Below are 20079 nucleotides of genomic sequence, written 5' to 3'. Positions count from 1 at the left end.
TTGTCTTGAATCCTTTAGTCGAATGCGATTGTTGCTTCCATGCCTTGCGTAGTGTTCAACACTTTTAACAAGGTATAGTCAGATGGTAATTGATAGACCGTATGATTCTCGTGGGAAGAAATCTGGCTGGTGATAGTGTGCCGGTAGTAAGGCGAAGGAACTCCCCCAAATTACGTGTCTTGTTGCTGCGGTGCAAGAATCGTTATCAAGCGTTGCAAATGCGGCTGTGGAAGAACAGAAATGCCCTTCAGCTGTTACTGGCCTGCTTGGAAAGGAAACGTGACGTATAATCCACTGACTTCTAAAAACAAAATATACTTAGTAATTGACCAAAGAACAAAAGGACATGCATCGAGAGACTTAGGTGCAGAGAAACCAATCGATTGCGAGGGGAACGCTCTCCACCACTTGTATTGCTGGAGATAAAAATGATCTTCGACAGATCTCAAGGGCAATGATATGGAGCTTGCTAACCTTTGCGTGTGGAAGAGGTTCAGCGTTGCAGCTTGCTTTTTGAAAAGAAGTAGAAATTGCAGTGAATGTAATGCACCAAGATATCGAGACAAGAGAAAAATTGTCCTCACCTGAATTGCTGTAATGGAACTCGCTGTGTAGATAGCGCAAGAAGATTGGTCAACTTGACAAGGGCAACGAAAAGGCGATAGAAATTGATTTTCAGCAGTTTTAATTGCTACCTCATGTAATTTGAGCACTTGCGTGTGTGCTCGAGAAAAAGCTCCAGTCGGCCTTCTGAATCTTTACCGTGAAGACTCTAATGACATGTAAAGCGGGTGGGCCGGCTAGTTTCTGATTTCGATGCAGTCGGTTATTCACCACTATCGTGAGATGTCAAGTTTAGCGTTTGCTCATGTAAGAAAGTCTTTGGTGTTTTGTGACGGGGGTCAACCACCACTCTCTTTGCGCCCAGGCCACTTAATTTCAATGGGCAAACTGCCAGCATGAGGTGATGTGCCGGTGAGTGGGTCTTTGGTGTGACTATCATTTTCATCGTCTGAAAAATCATGTGTCAATACCTGTTCAGGTGCCGATCTACTTGAAGGTGAAGAAGTCAGATCCTCATCAAAAGCAAAAAGGTCGTCATCTTCAGCCTTCTCAATTTTCTCGTAGTCTTCGCTCGAAGAAGCTTGCGCAGCAATGCTTCCGTTGACTGGTGTTTGTTTGGTTTGCAATGTAGCGATTGATTTAGTCAATCCACCTCCAAAATTTGTGAAGCCTCTTTCCTCATTGAGACCAAGCCCGATGTCTTCCACCTCATCCTGACTGCGTCTGCCACGGTCGCTGTCTCCTCTTTCCTTCCGCCGATTCTTCTTCTTTTTGTCCCTGCCCGTTCGCTTTCCTAGTGCAAGCACGCTTCCAACGCTTCCGGGAGTTTCTATTGTGTCATCTCCACCACTACTCAATTTGCGACTATGGGCGGGGCTCGTACTTGGTGACACGACGCCATCCGCGATGCTGAAAAGGACGCGTTTAGGAGATTTAGGCATCTTTGGATCTTTCATGCTGCTACGGAGACTCGAGATGGATATATTAGAATTCGCGGAGTCGGACCGATGGTGTGTCTTCACAGGTGATTGGGTAGGTGCACTGGACGAGACGGCCTGGTCTTCGATGGGTGTTGTGATGAAAGAAGGCAGGAGCGGTGGATGTATATTCTCGAATGAGGAGGCTTTTAGGGTGCTCTGCTCTGGAGGTCGATCGGGTCTTTCAGTGTTCTGAGAACTTCCGGGCTGCTGACGGCCATCGCCATCGATGAGAGCCAGGTACTCTGGTGTGAAAACACCCTCCCATTCTCTGCTGTATTGGTCTCCTTTGGCGATGTCAACAGAGTCATTGCTCTGACGAAATGCTTGATCAAGTGCCTGCCGAGCACTCAGTCCCTTCCTGGCGGATCGACGATCACTGCTACTCTGCCTACGATGTCTGCTTTGTTGTTCGGGTGTAGACAATGGGTGGGCGCCGCTGTGTCCCAACCGCTCCTTCGACCCCTTTTCACTGTCGTGGTCATTCTGGGCTTGCTGGCGAAGCTGTCTCTCGTATTTCTGGTACTCCCTCTCCTTCTGCTCTTTGAAGTCCTCAATCGCTTGGTCCAATTGCTTCCTCTTCGCGTCAAGAGCACCCAGGACAGCTTCAGGGGTTCGTGGGGGCTCAGACGCGACATTAGCTGTGGGCAATGGGTTGACCGTGTCTCGGTCCATGTCCAGGACAATGGAAGGTCGCGGCCAAGGGAATCTCTCCAAAAGCACTGGGCCTCCTAATCTGGCCGTGGGTGTAGGAAGTGGAGGACTCGAACAAAGGGAACGGTATCAAAGGCGTTCATGGTCGTTGCCATTGGAAAAGCGGTCAACCAGCGTGGCGAGGAGGGTTGCAGATGGGGAAGCGGCGATGAATGTTGAGTAGTGAGTGCTGTTACTATGCTACTCTAGGTGTTCCTAGACCCTACACTGCTAGTCCTGATGCAACATGATAAAGTCAAGTGGGTAGCGCGGGGGGTAGGGGGAGCTCTGGCGGGCAGCCGGCCATGCGGGCACAACGGTCGCGCCACTCCGGTGCTCCCACCACTCCCGTTGTTCTAGAAGTCCAGAATCCCCCCGCCCTCTCGCCCCTTCTCGCCATCCTGCTCTATACCCGGACTCGAGTCCAATCGGTATAGCCGGATGCCTACTGCCTTTGGCGCGCATCGATGACCTGTGACCTGTAGGCCGCCTACCGACAGCCATTGTTCAAGGATCACTGACGGAATGCCCTCTCTATGGCCGGAATGTGCCGGCAAGGTCTTTCTAAAGGGAGCCACTGTCCGTTTTCGTCTAGGGATGGTATTGCGACGATGCGACTGTTGCCATTTTGGTTGAGCTCGTGCAGGGGGGTGCAGGGCGTAACGCAAGGGTCTTTCTACTTGCACCGAAGGCTTGCATAGCAGTGAGACCGTCACTGCTCAGCGCTGAAGGCCAGAAATTGCAATGCATACGAATAATTTTGCTTTTTTGTAGCCCACGTCTTCAACAACCCCATGACAGCAAGCCACCAAGATGCTTCGAGAATCCCTCAAAGCCCATGTGAGCGCTCATCCTCTAACAAACAGGATATCACAAAGCTATCTTGCTCGACTTCCCCTCCTGATACACAACATCAATTCATCTTCTCATCTACCGCCTCTCCCTCCGCCTTCTCCCCCTCAGTAGGAGGAGAAACTCGTACCTCAGCAACCGGCGACTCATCAATCATACCACCCTCTTCATTCCAGTCTGGAATATCGCCCACCGGCGGAGTCCCAAACGCATTCATCGTCGTTCCTTGATCCTCTAAGAAGTCGGCCATCCGATCATGCCCATCACTGTCTATGCTGCCTCCACTCGCAGCGTTCATGCTCTCCTTGTCGTTCTCCTCCTCACTATTGTTCGTCGCATTTTGATTGTTGATGGGTGTGCCCAGATTCTCATCAAGGCTGTTGAACGACCATGCCGGGTGTTCATACATTGAACCCCCACCACGCATACCCCCATTCGAGGGGTCTGCCATGCTGATACCTTCGTCTTCATGATCGTCCATTTCCATCCGGTCGTGGTTCCGATCAACGGCGCTGTATGGAGGCAGCTCTTCTTCTTCGTCTTCTTCGTCGTCGCCGTCAGTCTTCGTCAGTACCATGGCTGTTGGATCTACTGATACTGGGCCACCACCTCCCGCTTGGTGAGCCGCTTCTACTCCTGGTAAAGCGCTCGACAAGCCATTGCGGAGGAGCCGTCGAGACGCTTGCCTTCCCCCGACTTCGGGTTTGGGGAAGGCGCGCGAGAATTCGTCTGCGAAGCTGCAGGCGATTCCGTATTTGTGGACAACATTTGTTCGAAGAAGGGTCCGCCGAGAGTATTCGAGGATTGGCGACGATAAAAAAGGAGGTAAGCCGCTGGCGTTATGACGCCTTCGTCTTTCCTTGGAGTGACAAAGGAATCTATGCGAATAGTCAGTGAATAAAAAGCCAGGCTAGTGCATCCAAGCCTTACCATTGTACTCGTACCAACGCTTGTCTATGAAATTCTTAGCGTAGGCAGTGTAGTGACCTCCTCCAAGACCACCATAATGATTGTCAACTGCAAATAATTCGTAAATTGGTGGTTTATCGTCATCCGTGGGTGTTGCAAGCCTTGAAGATAGGTCCAATCCTTCAAGTGGGAAGTCAACGAAGACATCCAGCTTGTTGTTTAGGCGACCTTGAGTGCTGAAGCGTTTGAGATGGATTACAAGGACGTCTGGCGCTTTCCACAATTCAAAGGTTTTGCTTGCCCGTCTGTGTTCTTTGCATCGTGGGCAGAACCAAGCATCATTCTCTGAGAGGATCTCCGGCTTACCAAACTCATCAAGGCAGTCACCCAAGCTAAAGCCTGTCTTTCTGCGCTGTGCGCGCAATTTTCTCTTCTCCTCGAGCTCGGGATCAGGGTGCACAGGCAAATCATCCCAAGTTGGTAAGCCTCTGGCGGGACCATCTTCGTCCATTGCTACCATGCCGCCAAATAGGGCATCATAACCTTCCTCAGTCCAGTCAAGTACGATGCATTCGCCAAGTCGCAGGAGAGGCTGGCTAGAGTCTGGTAGCTCCTCGGAAGCGCCGTCAAAGCCGACAGGATTAGGTGTTCTTCCCTTCCGTTTGTCCCTTTTTGCATATGTATTTTTGACCAGCCTACGATTTGCAGGGGTGTTATTTCTTGCTGCAGTCCGTTGGATAACAGGTTTTTGAATTATTTGTTCGACATCGGGGAGGCCCTCATCATCATCATCGTCATCGAGAGTTGCGGTGAGAGGTTGAGCTGGCGGAGGTAAGTCTCCATCTTCATCACTGCTGGGTGGAGTATCTTGTCCAAGGCGATCCATATGACGCTTGTAAGCATCTTTGGCAGGAAACTGTGACGCTCTAGTGTCCTCTTGCAGCTCGTCAGGCGTTGCAGCGCTCGCTCTAGACGCTAGAGATGGCAATTTCTTATCATCATCAGACATGAAGGTCTGGAAACCTAAAGGAACCATCTCCGAGCCTGGAGAGAAGGTCCTCGCCTCAAATAAGTTTCTGACGCCTGGAGTAATGAAACTTCGAGGTCTCAACATGTTGGCGACCGGCTTGCGTTGAAAGTTGGGAGGCGGATCTGTGTGGTCATCTTTCGTCGAGATGTCGACCATGCCGTCCTCGCTCTCTAGGGACTCTGTCTGAACCTTTCCATCGGATGAGTCGTCGGCGTTCAACACAATAGTGTCAGAATCGTCCGTCACGGAATCACCCGCCTCTTCTTCCCTCAAGAAGTCTCTCGTAGTCAGTGTCTCAACCCGCGAAAGACATTTCTTTAGTATTGCATCATAGTCTCTGGCTTCTTCTCGGGTGATAATCATGAGTGAAGGCGCTCCAAAGAATTCCCTTGACGAAAATCTAGAATGAGAATTCTTAGGCCTTCGATTGAACAAGGTCACTAGCATACGGTCAGCTAATGGGGAGTCGCCCTCGGGAACTATCTCCTCGTCTTGAGGGTAGTAAACGGATTTCTTTTGCTTTTTAGTGGCTGGCCAATTAGTGGGTGTGTCCTCAAGCTCGAAACATCCGATATGGTCGCTCTCAGAAGGGTTGTCTTCGTTAATAGACTTTTTGCTTTCAAAAATCTTGTAAAACTTGTTCTGCCAGACCTCTGCCATCATAAGCCTCCTTGGATCAAGATCGAGCTTCTGAGCAAAATAGTCGGCCAGCGCCGACCAAGGGGCGTTCTTGTCAATGTCGACCGCAACCTGGAAAGGTGCCGCTCGTAGGGGAAAGAACCAGATATTTCTACACAGTTAGCGGTTGTTGACATTTGTATGCCAAGCTGACTTACTTAGACCATATGTTTTGTATCGGAAGCTGAAGTGTCAAATTGTTGAAAGGATCAAAAATAATCGAGACTTTATCACACACTGGACAGACTAGTGTCGATTTGTACATGCCAGCGAACAGGTCTGTGATCACCGAGTCGTTTCGCTTCTTGTAGATCTCCCAGCATTTATCAGCCATTTCGCGCAGCGCGGCCGGATTGTTGACCATTTCATCTGTTGAGTCTGGTTTCTCTATGTATGGCTTCTTGTGAATGCGGTTGAGGTCCTCCTGTAAGCCATCAAGAAGGAAGAGTAGGAATTCCTGCGAATCTTGCTGTTGGTATCCCGAGAACGACGGCCCATACTTCCCGATTACATTCTTGAAATTTCGAGGTGTGAAGGAAGAATTCTGTTTCGGGTCGTACATCTCGTGAAGTAATTTGGCGTATGTTTTAGCAACATCGCCATTGTGAGAGAGCGGGTTCGAAGGGTTCAACTCAGGCTTGTAATTATCCTCCAGGAAGTAGAGCGTCAGCTCTTGGACGCTGCGGACACATTGTAGTGCAGAGTTCATGTAGCAGGTATTGCCCTGGTTTCCTAATCCCGTAGTTCCTCGAATCTTCCCGATCATATTCTGCCGACCTCTCGTCATCATACCAGCAGGCGCAGGGCTCACACCCCTACTGCTAGCGGCACTCGGCTTCAACGAGTCCTTCACAGTCGTAGAGCCAGCTTTTGTGACGCTGATGGCAATCCCATTTTGTTGAGCTTTGGCTGTCGAGGCATCAGATATCCATTCACCACCACACGGGCCACCAATCATCTCTTCCAGTACAATGACTTCGGGTTGTCTCAGTCCAATCAGATCGAGAGTCGATTTACCATTGTAGTTGGGGTTGTGGGTCTCGTCCTTGGCATCAATGACCTCGCGGTGAGAGCCTAGCTGAAGCTGTGAAAATGTATTAAGATCAATGACTAGCTTATCACCAGGATCTACTGTAGGGACGAAACCGGGAGCAGGAGAAGTACTTCGCGATTGAGCAGGCGTAAGCATGCCATCTTGTTGCGAATCCCCAAGCCCGCCCATGATCCTCCACACGCGCACCTTTGTTGCCATGTCAATATTGGCTTCTTTCTTAGCTCGCTTCAGAAAGTCTACGTAGCGGTCGTGCCTACTAGCCAAGAGCTTAACCGGAGTGGCGCCTTTCTCTTTCAAATCCTTCGGAGAAAGCCCTTGTGTCGTATCTGGCAATTTGAGAACAGTAAAGATAGGCGGCAAGAGCTCGAACTGTAGATTGTCTTGATATTCGTTGGTGCTGGTATTGTGGCAGTATCTCGTAATGATAGGCGATCCTTCAGCTTTGCCATACCATTTGATTATCAAGTCCCAGGCTTCTTGGGGTAATAACTCGAAATCATCTCTCAGTGTCACCTGGGGTTTGAGGAAAATGAACTCCTCACCCTTCTCATCCTCATACTTGGCTGCGGCATCAGTATCTAGCCAAATACTGCTATTGTCAACGGGACCAATCGGACCCTCTTGGGCTCCTTTGCTGTGATTCTTCGCTTCGCCCTTTCCTCGGGAGAGCACTCTTTCTAACCAATTGCTTGCGACTAAATATGCTTTCACGCCTTCTTCTAACCAATTACCCTGCGCAAGTGCGAGTACTTTTGTGATCTGGTCGTCGATGGAGGGCGGGTCAGATCCAGAAGCCGGCGCTATGCCCTCGAACCCTGCTCTTGAACCTCCATTCTGCGATGTACGTGAGGCTGCTTCAGTCGATCCCTGGTCAGTCGCGTCGCTAGATGACTTGACAACATGCTGCATAAGTGGACCCTGATTTGCTCTTCTGATGCTTGCGCTCGGGTCAAATGCTCCATCTGGCTCCGCCTCCGCCTGTTCATCTCCAGTCATCTTGACATCCCCATCTTGACCGTTCATCTCTGAAGCCCGTCGTTTTGCCGGGCTAGCCGTTCTGTGCCCTCCACCAGCCCTCGCTATTGCCTCCCCTTTCAGTCCAAGTCGGGCGGACGGCCCAGGCTTTTCGAGGCTGTCAGCGCCTGACACGTCACTTTTGCTATCACGGTCAATTTTCGATAGATTTGAGGGAGCTACTGAAGGACTGCTATGAGATTGTAGAGAGCCGATACTGGGGGAAACGCCTCCCTGTGGACGTAGTTGTGGTGAAAGAATGGGAAGTTGACGTGGAGTATGTGGTGAAGATGGGCCGGTCGTGGGCTCTACTGAACCAGAGCGCTGTGGAGGGGGTGGGGTAGTTGGGTCGGACAAGTTGAGACGCTCTGATTCCACAGGGGACAGCTTCCTTCTCTTGTTATAGGAAGACGTGGTTGATGTAGTACACAGCCTTATTTCCACCGGGAAATAAGGCTTTGGAAGGATATGGTGACAAATCAATCTAGTGTAATGTTCAAATTGTAGAAACAGAGAATATTGTAATCCTGAGACAGGCAGCTATAAGTGTCGTCACAGCTGTGTCATCCGCTGGGAGGAGACGCCGAATCTCAAAAAAGTCCCCCGTTTCGCTTGATGCGGAAACGCGTCTGCGCAGAAAAACACCGCCCCAACGCTAGCCGCGCCCCGGGGAGCCTCGTGATGCAGTATACGTATCTATGATAGAATCTAGTCGAATAACCCAAAGATGGCATTCGAGAAATAAAGTAAATGGACGATGGTGAAAGGGAGCCATGTCGAATTTGCAAAGGCAACCTTTCGATATAGCCTCGAACGCACCTTCTTGGGAGTCGGTCACGGGACATGGCGCGCGTTGACGCCTCAACACCGGACCATTTATATGAACATGTGATCTTGCACAATTATGTACGTTGCCAAATGCTAAATGCTACACCCATATTTTCCCCCAATGCAACCCACCCAAGGTATTCACACAAAACATATCCACCATGTACACCCCGCGAAACTCCCCAAAACCAGGGCCGTAAGAATACCAGCACCGGCTCTGTCAGCTGTCGTAATCGAATGGCCCGCGTTGGGATCAATAGCAGCTTCAGCAGCATTATCCCCACCACCCCCAGCCGAGGGATCCCCTTGCGACGTCCCACCATTATCTGACGTGACAGGCCCGGAGACCTTGCTGATCAAGTTGGATTGGATAACGCTGAGAGCACTCATTTGCTCTCCGACCCCATACTTTCCATCCCAAGTCGTAGAATGCCAGGTACGCCCACAAGTCATACCATCTGTACCACCATCACATTGACCAGCGGCACCGTTGGCAGAATCTCGGAGTTTGTCTTTAATGAAATCAAAGGTGAAAGGTGCGAGCTGAGTCGTGGCTGCCATCCACCGGGACAGGTAGGCTTTGAAAGATGGCTGGTCGTAGTTACAGGTCTGTTGGGGCTCACAAGCAATCTCGACCATGGTGTTTCCACCATACTGCGTTGGGAAGAATGCTTGGGTGCCATTTAGGAGTCCTTCGACTCGCGTTCGCCACTTTTGATCCCCGTTGGTCTGTGTGGTGTAAGCATACGATGCGGGTGCAGCAATCCTTTGCACACTTACGTAATTATACATGTTGGCAGCTCCGATCAGGAAGGTACCAATATTATACGTCCATTGCAATTTGGAAGCGATTGTACAATTGTTCTCGATCTGAGCTCCATCATAAATCACATAGTCGTCGGTGAACAGTGGAGTCGTAAGCATCCAATCATAGGTTTTTTCAGCCCAGTTGGCGTACGTCTCATTCTTTGTGTATCTCGCCAAGCGTGCCGCAAGTTGGAAGAACCCTCCATTTGAGATGCTATTCTTGTAGTCATAACCCTTATTGAAGGTGAAAACCTGCCATCGTAGACCACCTCCGCAATTTTGTGTATCCCATCGAGCGGCTTGAAGGTTGAACACTGCTTGGGAAAGCGCCAGCCACGAGGGTTTACCCTTCGGTGGATCTGGAAATTTCACTTCTGCGGCCGACAAGGTCGCGAATGCCCAGAAGGCTTGATCATCGTTTCCCTGTACCAGCTTAGCGTATCATCCAGTGGACCTCTTGGCTTCAAGGCGTACCTCTGTCTTAGTTTGATTTGGCGGCATGAAGTCATTGTCGGGCCCGACCTGTGCAAGCAAGCCTTCCGTCACAACATCGTTGTAGGTGTCATCCCCCGTATAGTACCAATATTCCACCATGGTACCGAACATAGCTCCAGCTTCCCACCAATAATAAGGATCTGGTAACAATCCGAGTGGCATTCCCGTCTCATTTCCCTTGTAGTATTTCATCATGCCATACGCGCACGAGCTTGCGGCTTGCTTAATGGAGTCTGGGGGGAACATCGCGTCAATATTTACTCAATTGGCTCCCTCATTGCGAAAGATGAAGGTGTTGTAGCATACCTGCACTTCCCAGATCCAATTTGATACCTGCCATTGCCTGGCCAGCCAGTAAGGCCGCGCTGAAACATACCGTCCGCAAAGAACTTTTTCTTGAGAAAGGCATTATGAAAATCGTACGTATCCAAAAGGACCGGCCCTATTTAATTCAACGGAATGAGCCCAGTCCGGGCGGGCCAGTGCTTTTAAGTTGATTGCACAGAAGGATGTAGCGCGAGGTCAGCCATAAGAATCCCCGTGGCAATGAGGAGAGTGCGCTGCCAATTCCAGAGCGCTCCAGAGTATTTATCGTCGCATATAGTTGAGCAACAATCACGTTCAAGTCGTCCAAATGGTTGCAAGCTGATCAAAGAAGAAAGGCTGAAGGATTACGAGGTTGTGTTTATTCGTGGCTCACTGAGATGCACAGCCTACAGGCGAGGCGGGAGAACCAAAACGGATCGGTTTCAAGGTAGGCCCGCTCTGCAGACTCGTTGCAAGACTTTTGTTGATTACTGTAGGAAAAGAGCGTAGGTTGTTGAAGGTAGATTATTTGATGAGGGAATCAGGAGAGGGTGAGGATTTCAGTCTAAGGTCTTAGGTGGAGCAAAGGCTAAGTAACTCAATAGAATCTGGGGCCGCCGCATCAAGGAGACTTATTATTGTCTGCTGTAAAGGGCAACGGCAAACGAAGTACACGCACGCTTCTCACAAGGACTGCGACCTTGTCTCTCACTCAGGCGCAAACATCGTCAGTATTCCCTCGTCGTGACAGCAGTCGACCCCTCGGGCTACGTTTGCGACTTGCGTAAGACTCCAAACCAACACGAGTAAGGTAGAACTAGGGGGTTCGGGGATTCCGCTCCGCAGGATCCGAAAGCACCTGAGATACCCAATAAGGAAGGGGTTGGCCTCAGGTTCTCCACTAGCTGCTAACATGGGGAAGTTTTCTTGGATGCACAATCCAAATCGATATTTCGAGACTTGTCTAAGCTTGGCTGTAACAAGCTTCCTGTATAGAAGCTTGTCGTTGCTAGGAAGACCCTGACTGTCCTCAGCGATGCTCACACAAGGTTCATCATGGGTAGATAATAAGCTCCTTTTCTTTAGGCAAACCGAAACGTGATGCATCCACAACCAATAATTACATCTTTGCCTTCGTGTCGCTCATAATGCTCTTTCCGCTACCGTGCCTCGATCTTGCCGACCTCTTCTTTGGCTTCCCGCCAGGTTTCCACATTCTTCTTCGCCCAGTCGATGTGACACCTTGCATATGCTATCTGTGACTGTTGTCAGCACGTACCAACTAAAGGACAGGCAAGGGAGACTGCTACCATATATCGCTTTAGATCTTCCTCTTTGTCGCACTGGAAGCGCTTGAGATCCTTCAACACCCCAGCACTTGCATCCTTTACATCGTGTTCGGAAACTTGCAGCGCTTGTTCAAGATGGACGAGGCTTTCCTTAGTCTTCCCAATCTGATCACGTCTCGTTCGCTCTGGATCAACGTCCACAATACCGTGAACGGCATGACTGATTCGTCCAAATATCTTGTTCGTCACGAAACCGCCGCCTCCTTGGCTCTTACTGCGGCTTCTTGATGGTGTGCTTGGATTAGCGTCTGTCTCCCCTGATTGTGAGATATCGCCATGGGTGGGAGGGAAATCCGAATCTATCGAGGATTGATCGCCTTCTGATCTTCTATCTCCCTTTGATTGCGCACTCCGCGTGGAGGCTGACGAGGTAGAGCGTTTAGGTGTACCCTCAGGTGAGCCGGTACTGGAGAGATATTGGTCGATTCGCTTTGCTTCAAGCTCACTCCTCTCTAAGCCCTCAAGTAATCGTTGTTTGCTAATTAGTTCGTCTTTTGTCATTTCCTCTTGTATCCGCTTCATAATCCGATACCTTAAGACGCTTCTGACAATTCCGGCGAATTGCGCGCTTTCGCGCATCGGCTCCGCAAATGTTGCCCCGAGCATGGATGACAGTTCTTCAGTTGCAATGTAGGACGAATCGGCAGCTTGACCTACTCGCTCTATGGCAGCTGCGACGGTCGGAGACTGTTCCGAAAGTGAGAACGCATTGTACCGTGCACCAAGCTCTGCCATGTCCGTTGAGAGTGCCTGAAGATGTAACAAAGTCCTTCGGTTGACTCTTTCAATATTACCCTGCAATAATATTTCTAGATCCCGCGTTGCAGCTTCAAAATTATTAAAGTAAGGATCTAGGTCGGCTTCGGAGAGTTGTTGAGAGGCAGGGGGAATCGACCGAATATTTGTGGTCCAGGAATTGTGTGGGCAGCAGACGAAGCCATCATAGATTGACCGACAGGCGAGGCAGGGGTCCCAGTCGAAGATGTCTTCGATGCAGACCTCAGTTTCGCAGAGGCCGTTGGAACAGGCAGCCATTGGTGTGCGGGTGTGGGATTTGAGGGGTCCAAAGGCGGAGCTTTCATGATACTCTTAGGTATTGAAGCTACTGATGTTGAATGTAAGACCTCGTTCTGATTTCACACGTCAGAATTCTGCTATTCCAGGGCTTTCTCTGGCGTACCCAGCTGGCATTTGGGTCTAGAAACCTCCACCATACCCCGTCTTCTCTCACATCCTTCATCTTACGACATCGATTCAGAAACACAGCAAGCATCCGTTTCCGGAGATCTATAATGCCGGCATCTTCTTTGGCTTTGGTTGGTTTGGCGGCATAGTCGGCCATGGAGTGTTTCTCAGGTATCGGAGGAATGATGAGAGTTGGATGTAGATTGACAAGAGTAGCTCGTAATGATGCAAACTCGGAGTACCTTCTTCGCACTTCCAGATCCTTGAGCAGCTTAGCATCAAAGCCGTGAATACCATTGTTAGCTTACCCCAGTCCTTATTGTGTAAGCTATATAATTTCCTCCACTTTCCTGGCTTTTCCCAGCGTGCGTGATAATGATGTTGAGGTCATCGTTCTCGCAGAGCAATTGCTCGATCCTACTATCGTAACCGCCCTTCTTACGGCTTGCTTCCGTTTGCGTAACCTCTTCGGTGTCGCTAAGGTCTGTTGATCTTGTGACTGGATCAACGCGCTCATTTTGAGGAGAAGAATCTTCAGAGGTAGGCGTGGACGATCTTTCGAAGCCTAACACACCACGCTTCTATGAGTGTCTTCGTTCGGCATTATTGAGTTTCCCATTTTCGGCTTACCGCGATTCTCGTTGCTTGGATGAGAGAAATTTGAGTCTCGACGATCAAAGGAGCTGTAAGGATTGTTGTCTTCGTCGTTCCACATTGTCGAAAACACTCAAGGTATATTGTTGGACATTTGCGAGAAATTCGGTCCTGAGTTGGGTCAACTACGTAGTTAACTGACGTGCAGCTAATTGGCAGCCTTGACAAGGCTGCGCCAAGGGGCCACACCCTAAGGTAACCCCACAGTGATGGAAAATCAGCGACTCGCAAGGCTAGAATGAAAAGATTATATGTTTTGAAGTCGTGAGCTAATCCCTTTCTACAGGCAAAGCTATATAAGTTTCGATTTAGCGTCACAAAGGCAAGATCCAATGTGAATTGGGTATCAATATATCCAGATGAGTATCAAACGTCACATCCTTCTCCTGATTCTGCTTTTCCCTTCGTCCAACTCAGAAGCTATACATCCTCACCTCGCCATCCTCAGCTCCACTACACATCCTTTGATCACTCAGGCCAATACAGGTAACCGGGCCCGTATGGCCTCCAAACGTTCTCTCGCACTTTCCCTTCGTATCCCACACTTTCACCGTCCGATCCTGCGCACCACTCACAATACGTAGAGTATCTGCAGCCAGAGCCCAGACACCCTCCACATGCCCAAAATATGTACGGATAGATTTGGCCGTATAAGTGTCCCAGAGTCTGATGGTAGAGTCTAGAGCACCGGTCAAGATGTATCGAGGTGGCAGGGGTCGATCGCCAGACTTGAAGTGGGGACTGAAGGGCTCTATGATGGGCTGTTGGTCTGTGAATTGAGGTAATTGTGGATGTGCGTGAGATTCTGACGTCGCGCTTGGAGTTGTGCACGTTCCGTCATGGTCTGACACATCATCATCAGAGTCTTCAAAGACGTAGTCCGGCGATAAGGGGACGATCTGTTGCACCTGGCCAACATGGCCTTCGAAGGTCTTGATGCAGAGTTTGCTGTCAAGGTCCCAAAGTTTGACTGTGCTATCATCAGAGGCAGAAAATACAGTCCTAGATGGGGAATCGATTTTAACGGAGTTGACCCAATCAGCGTGACCGCGTAGGACAGAAGCCGATTTATCGTCAAAGTTCCAGATACGTATGGTGTTGTCAGCAGACCCGGTTACCAGAATTGAGGAATCGAAATGAAGGCTAATGATGCCGCCGGAATGACCCAAGAGCGTTGATAAACACTCCCCAGTCCTCCAATTCCAAATCTTGATTTTGTTGTCTAGACCACCACTGATAAGCTTGGTGTCATCGAATTGCAAGCAGCGGACGGCGGAAGTGTGACCTCTCAAGGTACGGAGCTCCTCCCCTATCCGAATGTCCCAAACCTTGATGGTGGTATCGTAAGAGCCGGTGACCAAGATGCGGTCGTCGAATTGGAGGGTCATCACGCCATTTTGATGGCCGCGAAATATGTTCGTCGTGCATCTACCATACTTCCAATTCGTGCCGACCATGAAGCGGTCTTTGTAGACATCTTTCCACGGCCTAGTTCGGGGCTGAAAGTATGTTTCACTGTCACCAGGAGTGCCAGTATTGGCACCAGGTCCTGTCAATTCGAATTGCAGCGAGTCGCCGTCAAGGCCTTGATTGAGCTCATTATTTTTCGACTCAACGTGAGAGAGATCGCCTTGAGTAATGTGAGGATTTTGTGTCTGCTCCGGATACGGCGTGATATTTGGTGACCATTCGTTCAATCCTCTCCCAGTAGCTCGTAGCTGTATTTGTCGCTTACTTTCCCTCAATTTCTTTCTCTCCAGGAGAGGCAGGCCCCAGCCACACTTGACACATTTTCGATCGATATGTTGCTCACACATACGATGCCATACGACGTCGTCATCCGCTAAAGCTCTCCATCTCTGGCTGACCTGTGCTGCTTTGCATAACGATGTCGTGTCTAGGAAGCACAGGATTCGAAAGGACACCTCGGGGGGCAGTGCAGTGAGGTAGTCAATGCGAATGAGCTCTCGTACGTTGGAAGATAGAAATGACAGTTGAGGAAAGCAGCACTGTGTGAGGATGCCCTGCAGTATGAGGGTTCGCTGCTTGGCTGGTGAAGCGGAGAATATGGACCAAATGTGTGCTATAGCTTGCTGATCAGCCTGTGTCAAGTCTTCAAGTTCCTGCGACCCATTAGCTATTGCTGTGCCTGATGGTGGTGATCAAGACTTACATGCTGCAGCTGATCCATGGATGGCTCATTGGCAGATCTTCGGCATTTCAAATCTGGTCTGTGCCGGTAGCAATACTTCGTGTTGGGATTCTTCGCGTTCCGTATCAGTGGTGAATGTGCTCCGATCCGCGCATATTGGCTAGGTATGTGTTTTGCCAGGAAGGGTGCCACTGTCTCGTCGGCCTGCTTCGAAACAGCAGAGATGGAGATATTGCTTTTTTCATCATTGCAGCTATCGGTCACGGCACTTGAGTTTGGTGGATGATTATTGAAAATTGAAGAGGCTTCGTGTGATTGCGAGTGAAGCGCAAAGTTGCTTTCAGGGAGCGAGATCTTCCTTCTTTTAGGCGGTGATTCCAACATGAAGCCGGTATTGAAGAGTAGTAGAAAGAAAACAATTTACGGCGGTATGAATAGTCTCTTGAATCCGATGTAAGGCCACATTTGCAGGGGCTACTTGACTCGGTGATTTATGTTGCGACGTATTTGGACCGGTCTTCGCTCAGGTTCGATGGCAACCGATGGCGTGCGAAGGCGAGAGCCGCATGCTGACCAGGGAAATGTGTTCACGGAATGCTTTAAAAGCGCTAGCTGAGCGTCGTTAATGAAGCAAGAGTGACCTGATTGTGAGGTGAGCTTCCAAGAAGTCCAGCATCTGATGTGTGACCGGTATCAATGTGGTATCCCCTCCCCTCCTCGATTCTTTGGACAGGAGCTGCAAGATCGGACCACCTTTATCTTAGCGAGCGAAGCCGAATCCGGCAATCAGGCTTGGCGCTTTCGGATCTACCCGGGCATTATGCAATGGGGGAGCAATTTCTTGAATGATGACGGGCATTCACATATACCTACACACTATCAATCATAGAAATTGTAGCATAGTATGTCATCTGCTTCATCCGCCTCGAGCTCAAGCTCAGTGCGCCCTTCGACTCCAGGTCCAAACAGTCCAAACGCGCTCGAGACTCTCCTCCCCTTCCTCTTAGCCTCCAAGCGTTCTCTGTCCACCGTCGAACATGTTTATCGCGCTAACGACATCTGCGCATCCACGCGCACAGCTTTAGAAAAGTCTGCCATAGTGACAGCTCGGACAAGCTTCCTGCGGAGCGGTGTCGCTTCCCAACTCAATGTCTTGCAGAAAGTGTGGCAGCAGACGGAGAGCACAGCAGCGCACGTCACGGCCGAATATCAGGATGTGCTGGCATCGCTTGACGAGGCAGAGACTAGGCTCAGAAACACGTTGTCTTCGCTTCAGGAAACGGTGGTGGAGGCGAAGCTGAGACCGGTAGATGAAGCACCAAGGAGCTTGTTGGATTTTGTGGATGAGTCAGGTGTTGAGGGTCTGGTGACATCCATTCGAGCTGATCTGAAAGAGTCTGGGAAAGGTTTCGAGGAGTTCCAAAAGGATAACAAAGGGTTTGAGAATGAGGTGCAGAAGGTAAAAGGCATACTAGACAAGCAGCAGCGTTCTGGAGACAGCCAGAGCGCGGACGATTTGAATACGGGTGTGGATCATCTACCTGAAGTACTAGCGGACATGGAAGAGCTTGCGAGAGAAATGGCCGTCAATTTAGAAAGTCTTGTGAGTCATTTTGATCTATGTGTTACAGCTATTAAGCACACGGAGGGCGGCGGAGATGCCGCCGTGAAGATCGCAGGCGATCTGCCTCACGGCGTGGAGGTCGGGCAACACCCTCAAGAGGCGCCATCGGAGCTGATCAGCGATGAACAGCGAGGAGAAATGATGAGAGTCTTGAGAGAAGACGCGGACCAAGTTTCAGAGGTGGTCTTGGAAATTGAGAGCCATAGCACGCAGATAGTAATCCTGTCTCAGGGCGTCGAGGCCCTAACAGCGTCATTGTTTCAGAGATCAAGGGAAATCAATGACGCTTTCAAGCTGCTCGAAAATCTTGGCCACCGACTGCCAAACCACATTACTCGAAGTCAAGCGTACCAAATTCGATGGGACGGGGAGCAGACCCGGATTGTGGCCCGGATGGAGGAGTTGGAAAATGCGAAGAGCTTTTACGACGACTTTTTCAGGGCGTACCACAACCTTATCATTGAGATCGGTCGACGCAAAACGCTAGAGTCAAAGCGTAACCAAATAATTGAAGAAGCTCGGTCCAAGCTTGAGCAATTATATGAGGAAGACGTAGCGGACAGAGAAGAGTTCAAGAATGAGCATGGGCAGTTTATCCCCGTCGACATATGGCCAGGATTACTTGACTTACCTGGTCGTTTCCTCATCGAGCCCGAAGATGCGGTCGTAGAAACGGTGCCCGACATATCGAAGTCTGTTATTCACAAAGCCATCCGGCGTGTCCATGGATAACAGTGCGGTCGATCCAACAAAATTGCTCAGAATACGGTCGTTCTTAGCAAGGCTCGTAGAGTCTATAGAATTCGATTAGCTAGGCATTCTGGACGAGATAAGAGTTGAAATGATTAGGAAACATGTCATATTCAGTGCTCTCTTTTGTCTGCAGCGCCAAGATTGACTGTCTTTGCGTGACCTACATCACTAACCATGTTCCTCTGAAGAACGCTGCGTTAGTTGATAGGATATGATAAGTTCAAGTGTATGAGTTCATCAGGAGGCTTCAGTAACAAGGAAACATCTGACCAACTTACCAGCGCGAGTGAAGAACACTTGACCAATTGTCTGGTTTCAGCAGATTGAGCAAGATCATTCCGTCAATTGATAATGCCTATTTGTGTTTGTGCCTTGTGGAGCTTTTGATCATCTTCTTCTTGACATGTTTGGGTATTTTGGTCTCTCGTTGGGCTCGCTTCTCTTCCTTGACTTGTTGCTTATGCTCCTTTCTTACGTCCTTTTCGATGAAACGCTTACCCCTCGGTCTTTCTTTGTCGAATTCGATATGGTCTTGCTTCGTAGATTCCGAATCGCTGTCAGAAAGATCGGACCTATCAGAAACTGCTTCATGCTCGTAGTCCTTGCTAATCTTGTCTGCAAGCAGGCCGCCATAGACTAGACTGCCTTGACTTCCCTCGGCAACTTCATTTGCGTCACGTTCCACATCATATACTTGCTCGAGCGTCTGCGGCATATATTGGTTACGAAAGACTTCTTGATCAACATCGGCATTCCCAGTTTCAGAATCATCGTTGTTCCTGGCTGCGTAAAGGGTGTCAAGAGAGGCGGCAATGCAGTCATTGTCCATAGATCCCTCGACGGCAGTCACAAAACCGAAAACCGCTTTTTCCGACAAAGTTTCGACGCCTTGCTTGCGGAAGTATTCGGTAACATTTTTGATGTCCATTCGAAGAAATTCAAGGCTTCGAGGATGATCATGCTCGACGCTTTGACTAACATCAATGAGATATAATTGATCGTCATGACACAAAATATTGTACTCGCTGAGATCGGCATGCACCAGCCTACAAGTCTGGAATAGCATCCGTATATAGCGCAGTAGCTGCAAATACAATGCCTTCCAACGAGTTTCAACATCATCTCCCACCAGCTCGACATCTTTCAACCTAGGGGCTGGTGTACCTTTGCTGTTACCCAAGAAGCCCATCACAAGCACATGGAGACGTAGTTGCACTGGTTCAGGACATGGAATCCCAGCAGCATAGATTCTTTTGAGATTCCTGAACTCTTTCTCTGCCCAAACCTTGACCATTGCCCGATTATTGCTCTTATTGTAACCCGACTTGAATCTGTACTCGCCTGTCACGTACTTGTCCCTATCCTTGAAAACAAGTATGCTCGTTTTGAAGACTTTTATTGCTCTCTGTGTGCAGATGGAGCTAGCATTCTGATCATCATTTGGGAGAGTAGAAAATGCATGATAGACGTTTGCTTCTTTACCAGTCGAGATACAGCCATTTACCTCCGATACCGTATTGCGGTTGATCATCTGCAAGAGAATCATCCTCGTCCTCGGATCAAGAACTTGCTCATTCGTAGCTCTATCGCTCTTTTCCGCACCTCTGCTACGGACAGCCCCAAGGCCAGACTGCTGATTGTCCAGCCTAATTTTGGCAGCATGTCGAGACAGAGATGATACTTGATCGTCTATTGAGGCGATCGTGTTGGCGGTTGGCTTTTGGGGATTGGCTTTTGGGAAGGAAGACTTTGGAGCTTGGGGATCAGCGGCGGTCTCTTGTAGGCGTCTTTGCCTGTTATAGATCTTTGTGAAGTCAGATGAGTCATGAGAAGCAAGATACTCGTCGTCGACATCCTCGTCTGCAAATACATCCTCTAGATCCTCATCTGTCTCTTTCAGATCGTCTGTGATGACATTCGACTTGGATACCTGTGAAGGGTCACCATCGTATATCTCATACCCCTGCCCAGGAACGAATCTATAAGGAGGTTCGTGGGCCGCTGTTGGCTCTGCAGAATTTGCCATAATTTATAAGGTGCGAAAAATATTTCAGACTGAGGATACTCGCCAAATGTTATGACTATATTCGCAAAGCACGCTAGCCATGCCAGCGGCTGAACTCTGGCTGAAGCGCGTCGCTGCGCGAAACATTCA

The 20079-nt window shown here is 49.6% G+C and overlaps 7 protein-coding genes across 7 annotated transcripts; 1 reads left to right on the top strand and 6 right to left on the bottom strand.

The window, feature by feature from the left end:
* Positions 1–902: 902 nt before the first annotated feature.
* Positions 903–2216, bottom strand: KY384_003046 (uncharacterized protein; the record flags this gene model as incomplete). Its single annotated transcript, XM_044811567.1, has 1 exon — positions 903–2216. One exon carries the CDS (start codon positions 2214–2216, stop codon positions 903–905), a length of 1314 nt encoding a protein of 437 aa, XP_044670700.1.
* Positions 2217–3147: 931 nt separating this feature from the next.
* Positions 3148–8616, bottom strand: KY384_003045 (uncharacterized protein; the record flags this gene model as incomplete). The annotated part of the gene is made up of 5 exons (XM_044811566.1): positions 3148–3815; positions 3899–3964; positions 4017–5815; positions 5862–7961; positions 8591–8616. The coding sequence occupies 5 exons, from the start codon at positions 8614–8616 to the stop codon at positions 3148–3150; spliced, it is 4659 nt and encodes a 1552-aa protein (XP_044670699.1).
* Positions 8617–8740: 124 nt separating this feature from the next.
* Positions 8741–10147, bottom strand: KY384_003044 (uncharacterized protein; the record flags this gene model as incomplete). Its single annotated transcript, XM_044811565.1, has 2 exons — positions 8741–9829; positions 9881–10147. 2 exons carry the CDS (start codon positions 10145–10147, stop codon positions 8741–8743), a joined length of 1356 nt encoding a protein of 451 aa, XP_044670698.1.
* A 1220-nt stretch (positions 10148–11367) lies between these two features.
* Positions 11368–12591, bottom strand: SNX41 (Sorting nexin-41; the record flags this gene model as incomplete). The annotated part of the gene is made up of 2 exons (XM_044811564.1): positions 11368–11463; positions 11518–12591. The coding sequence occupies 2 exons, from the start codon at positions 12589–12591 to the stop codon at positions 11368–11370; spliced, it is 1170 nt and encodes a 389-aa protein (XP_044670697.1).
* A 1170-nt stretch (positions 12592–13761) lies between these two features.
* On the bottom strand, positions 13762–15931 carry KY384_003042 (uncharacterized protein; the record flags this gene model as incomplete). The annotated part of the gene is given in 3 exon segments (XM_044811563.1): positions 13762–13815; positions 13830–15518; positions 15569–15931. 3 exon segments carry the CDS (start codon positions 15929–15931, stop codon positions 13762–13764), a joined length of 2106 nt encoding a protein of 701 aa, XP_044670696.1.
* Positions 15932–16451: 520 nt separating this feature from the next.
* KY384_003041 (uncharacterized protein) lies at positions 16452–17903 on the top strand (the record flags this gene model as incomplete). Its single annotated transcript, XM_044811562.1, has 1 exon — positions 16452–17903. One exon carries the CDS (start codon positions 16452–16454, stop codon positions 17901–17903), a length of 1452 nt encoding a protein of 483 aa, XP_044670695.1.
* Positions 17904–18279: 376 nt separating this feature from the next.
* On the bottom strand, positions 18280–19950 carry KY384_003040 (uncharacterized protein; the record flags this gene model as incomplete). Its single annotated transcript, XM_044811561.1, has 1 exon — positions 18280–19950. One exon carries the CDS (start codon positions 19948–19950, stop codon positions 18280–18282), a length of 1671 nt encoding a protein of 556 aa, XP_044670694.1.
* Between the last annotated feature and the right edge of the window lie 129 nt (positions 19951–20079).

The sequence above is a fragment of the Bacidia gigantensis genome, assembly GCF_019456465.1.
Source record: "Bacidia gigantensis strain McMullin 20006 chromosome Unknown contig_180, whole genome shotgun sequence".
NCBI lineage: Eukaryota > Fungi > Ascomycota > Lecanoromycetes > Lecanorales > Ramalinaceae > Bacidia > Bacidia gigantensis.
Note: the sequence above shows the minus strand (reverse complement) of the source record. Positions and strands in the feature narration are given on the sequence as shown.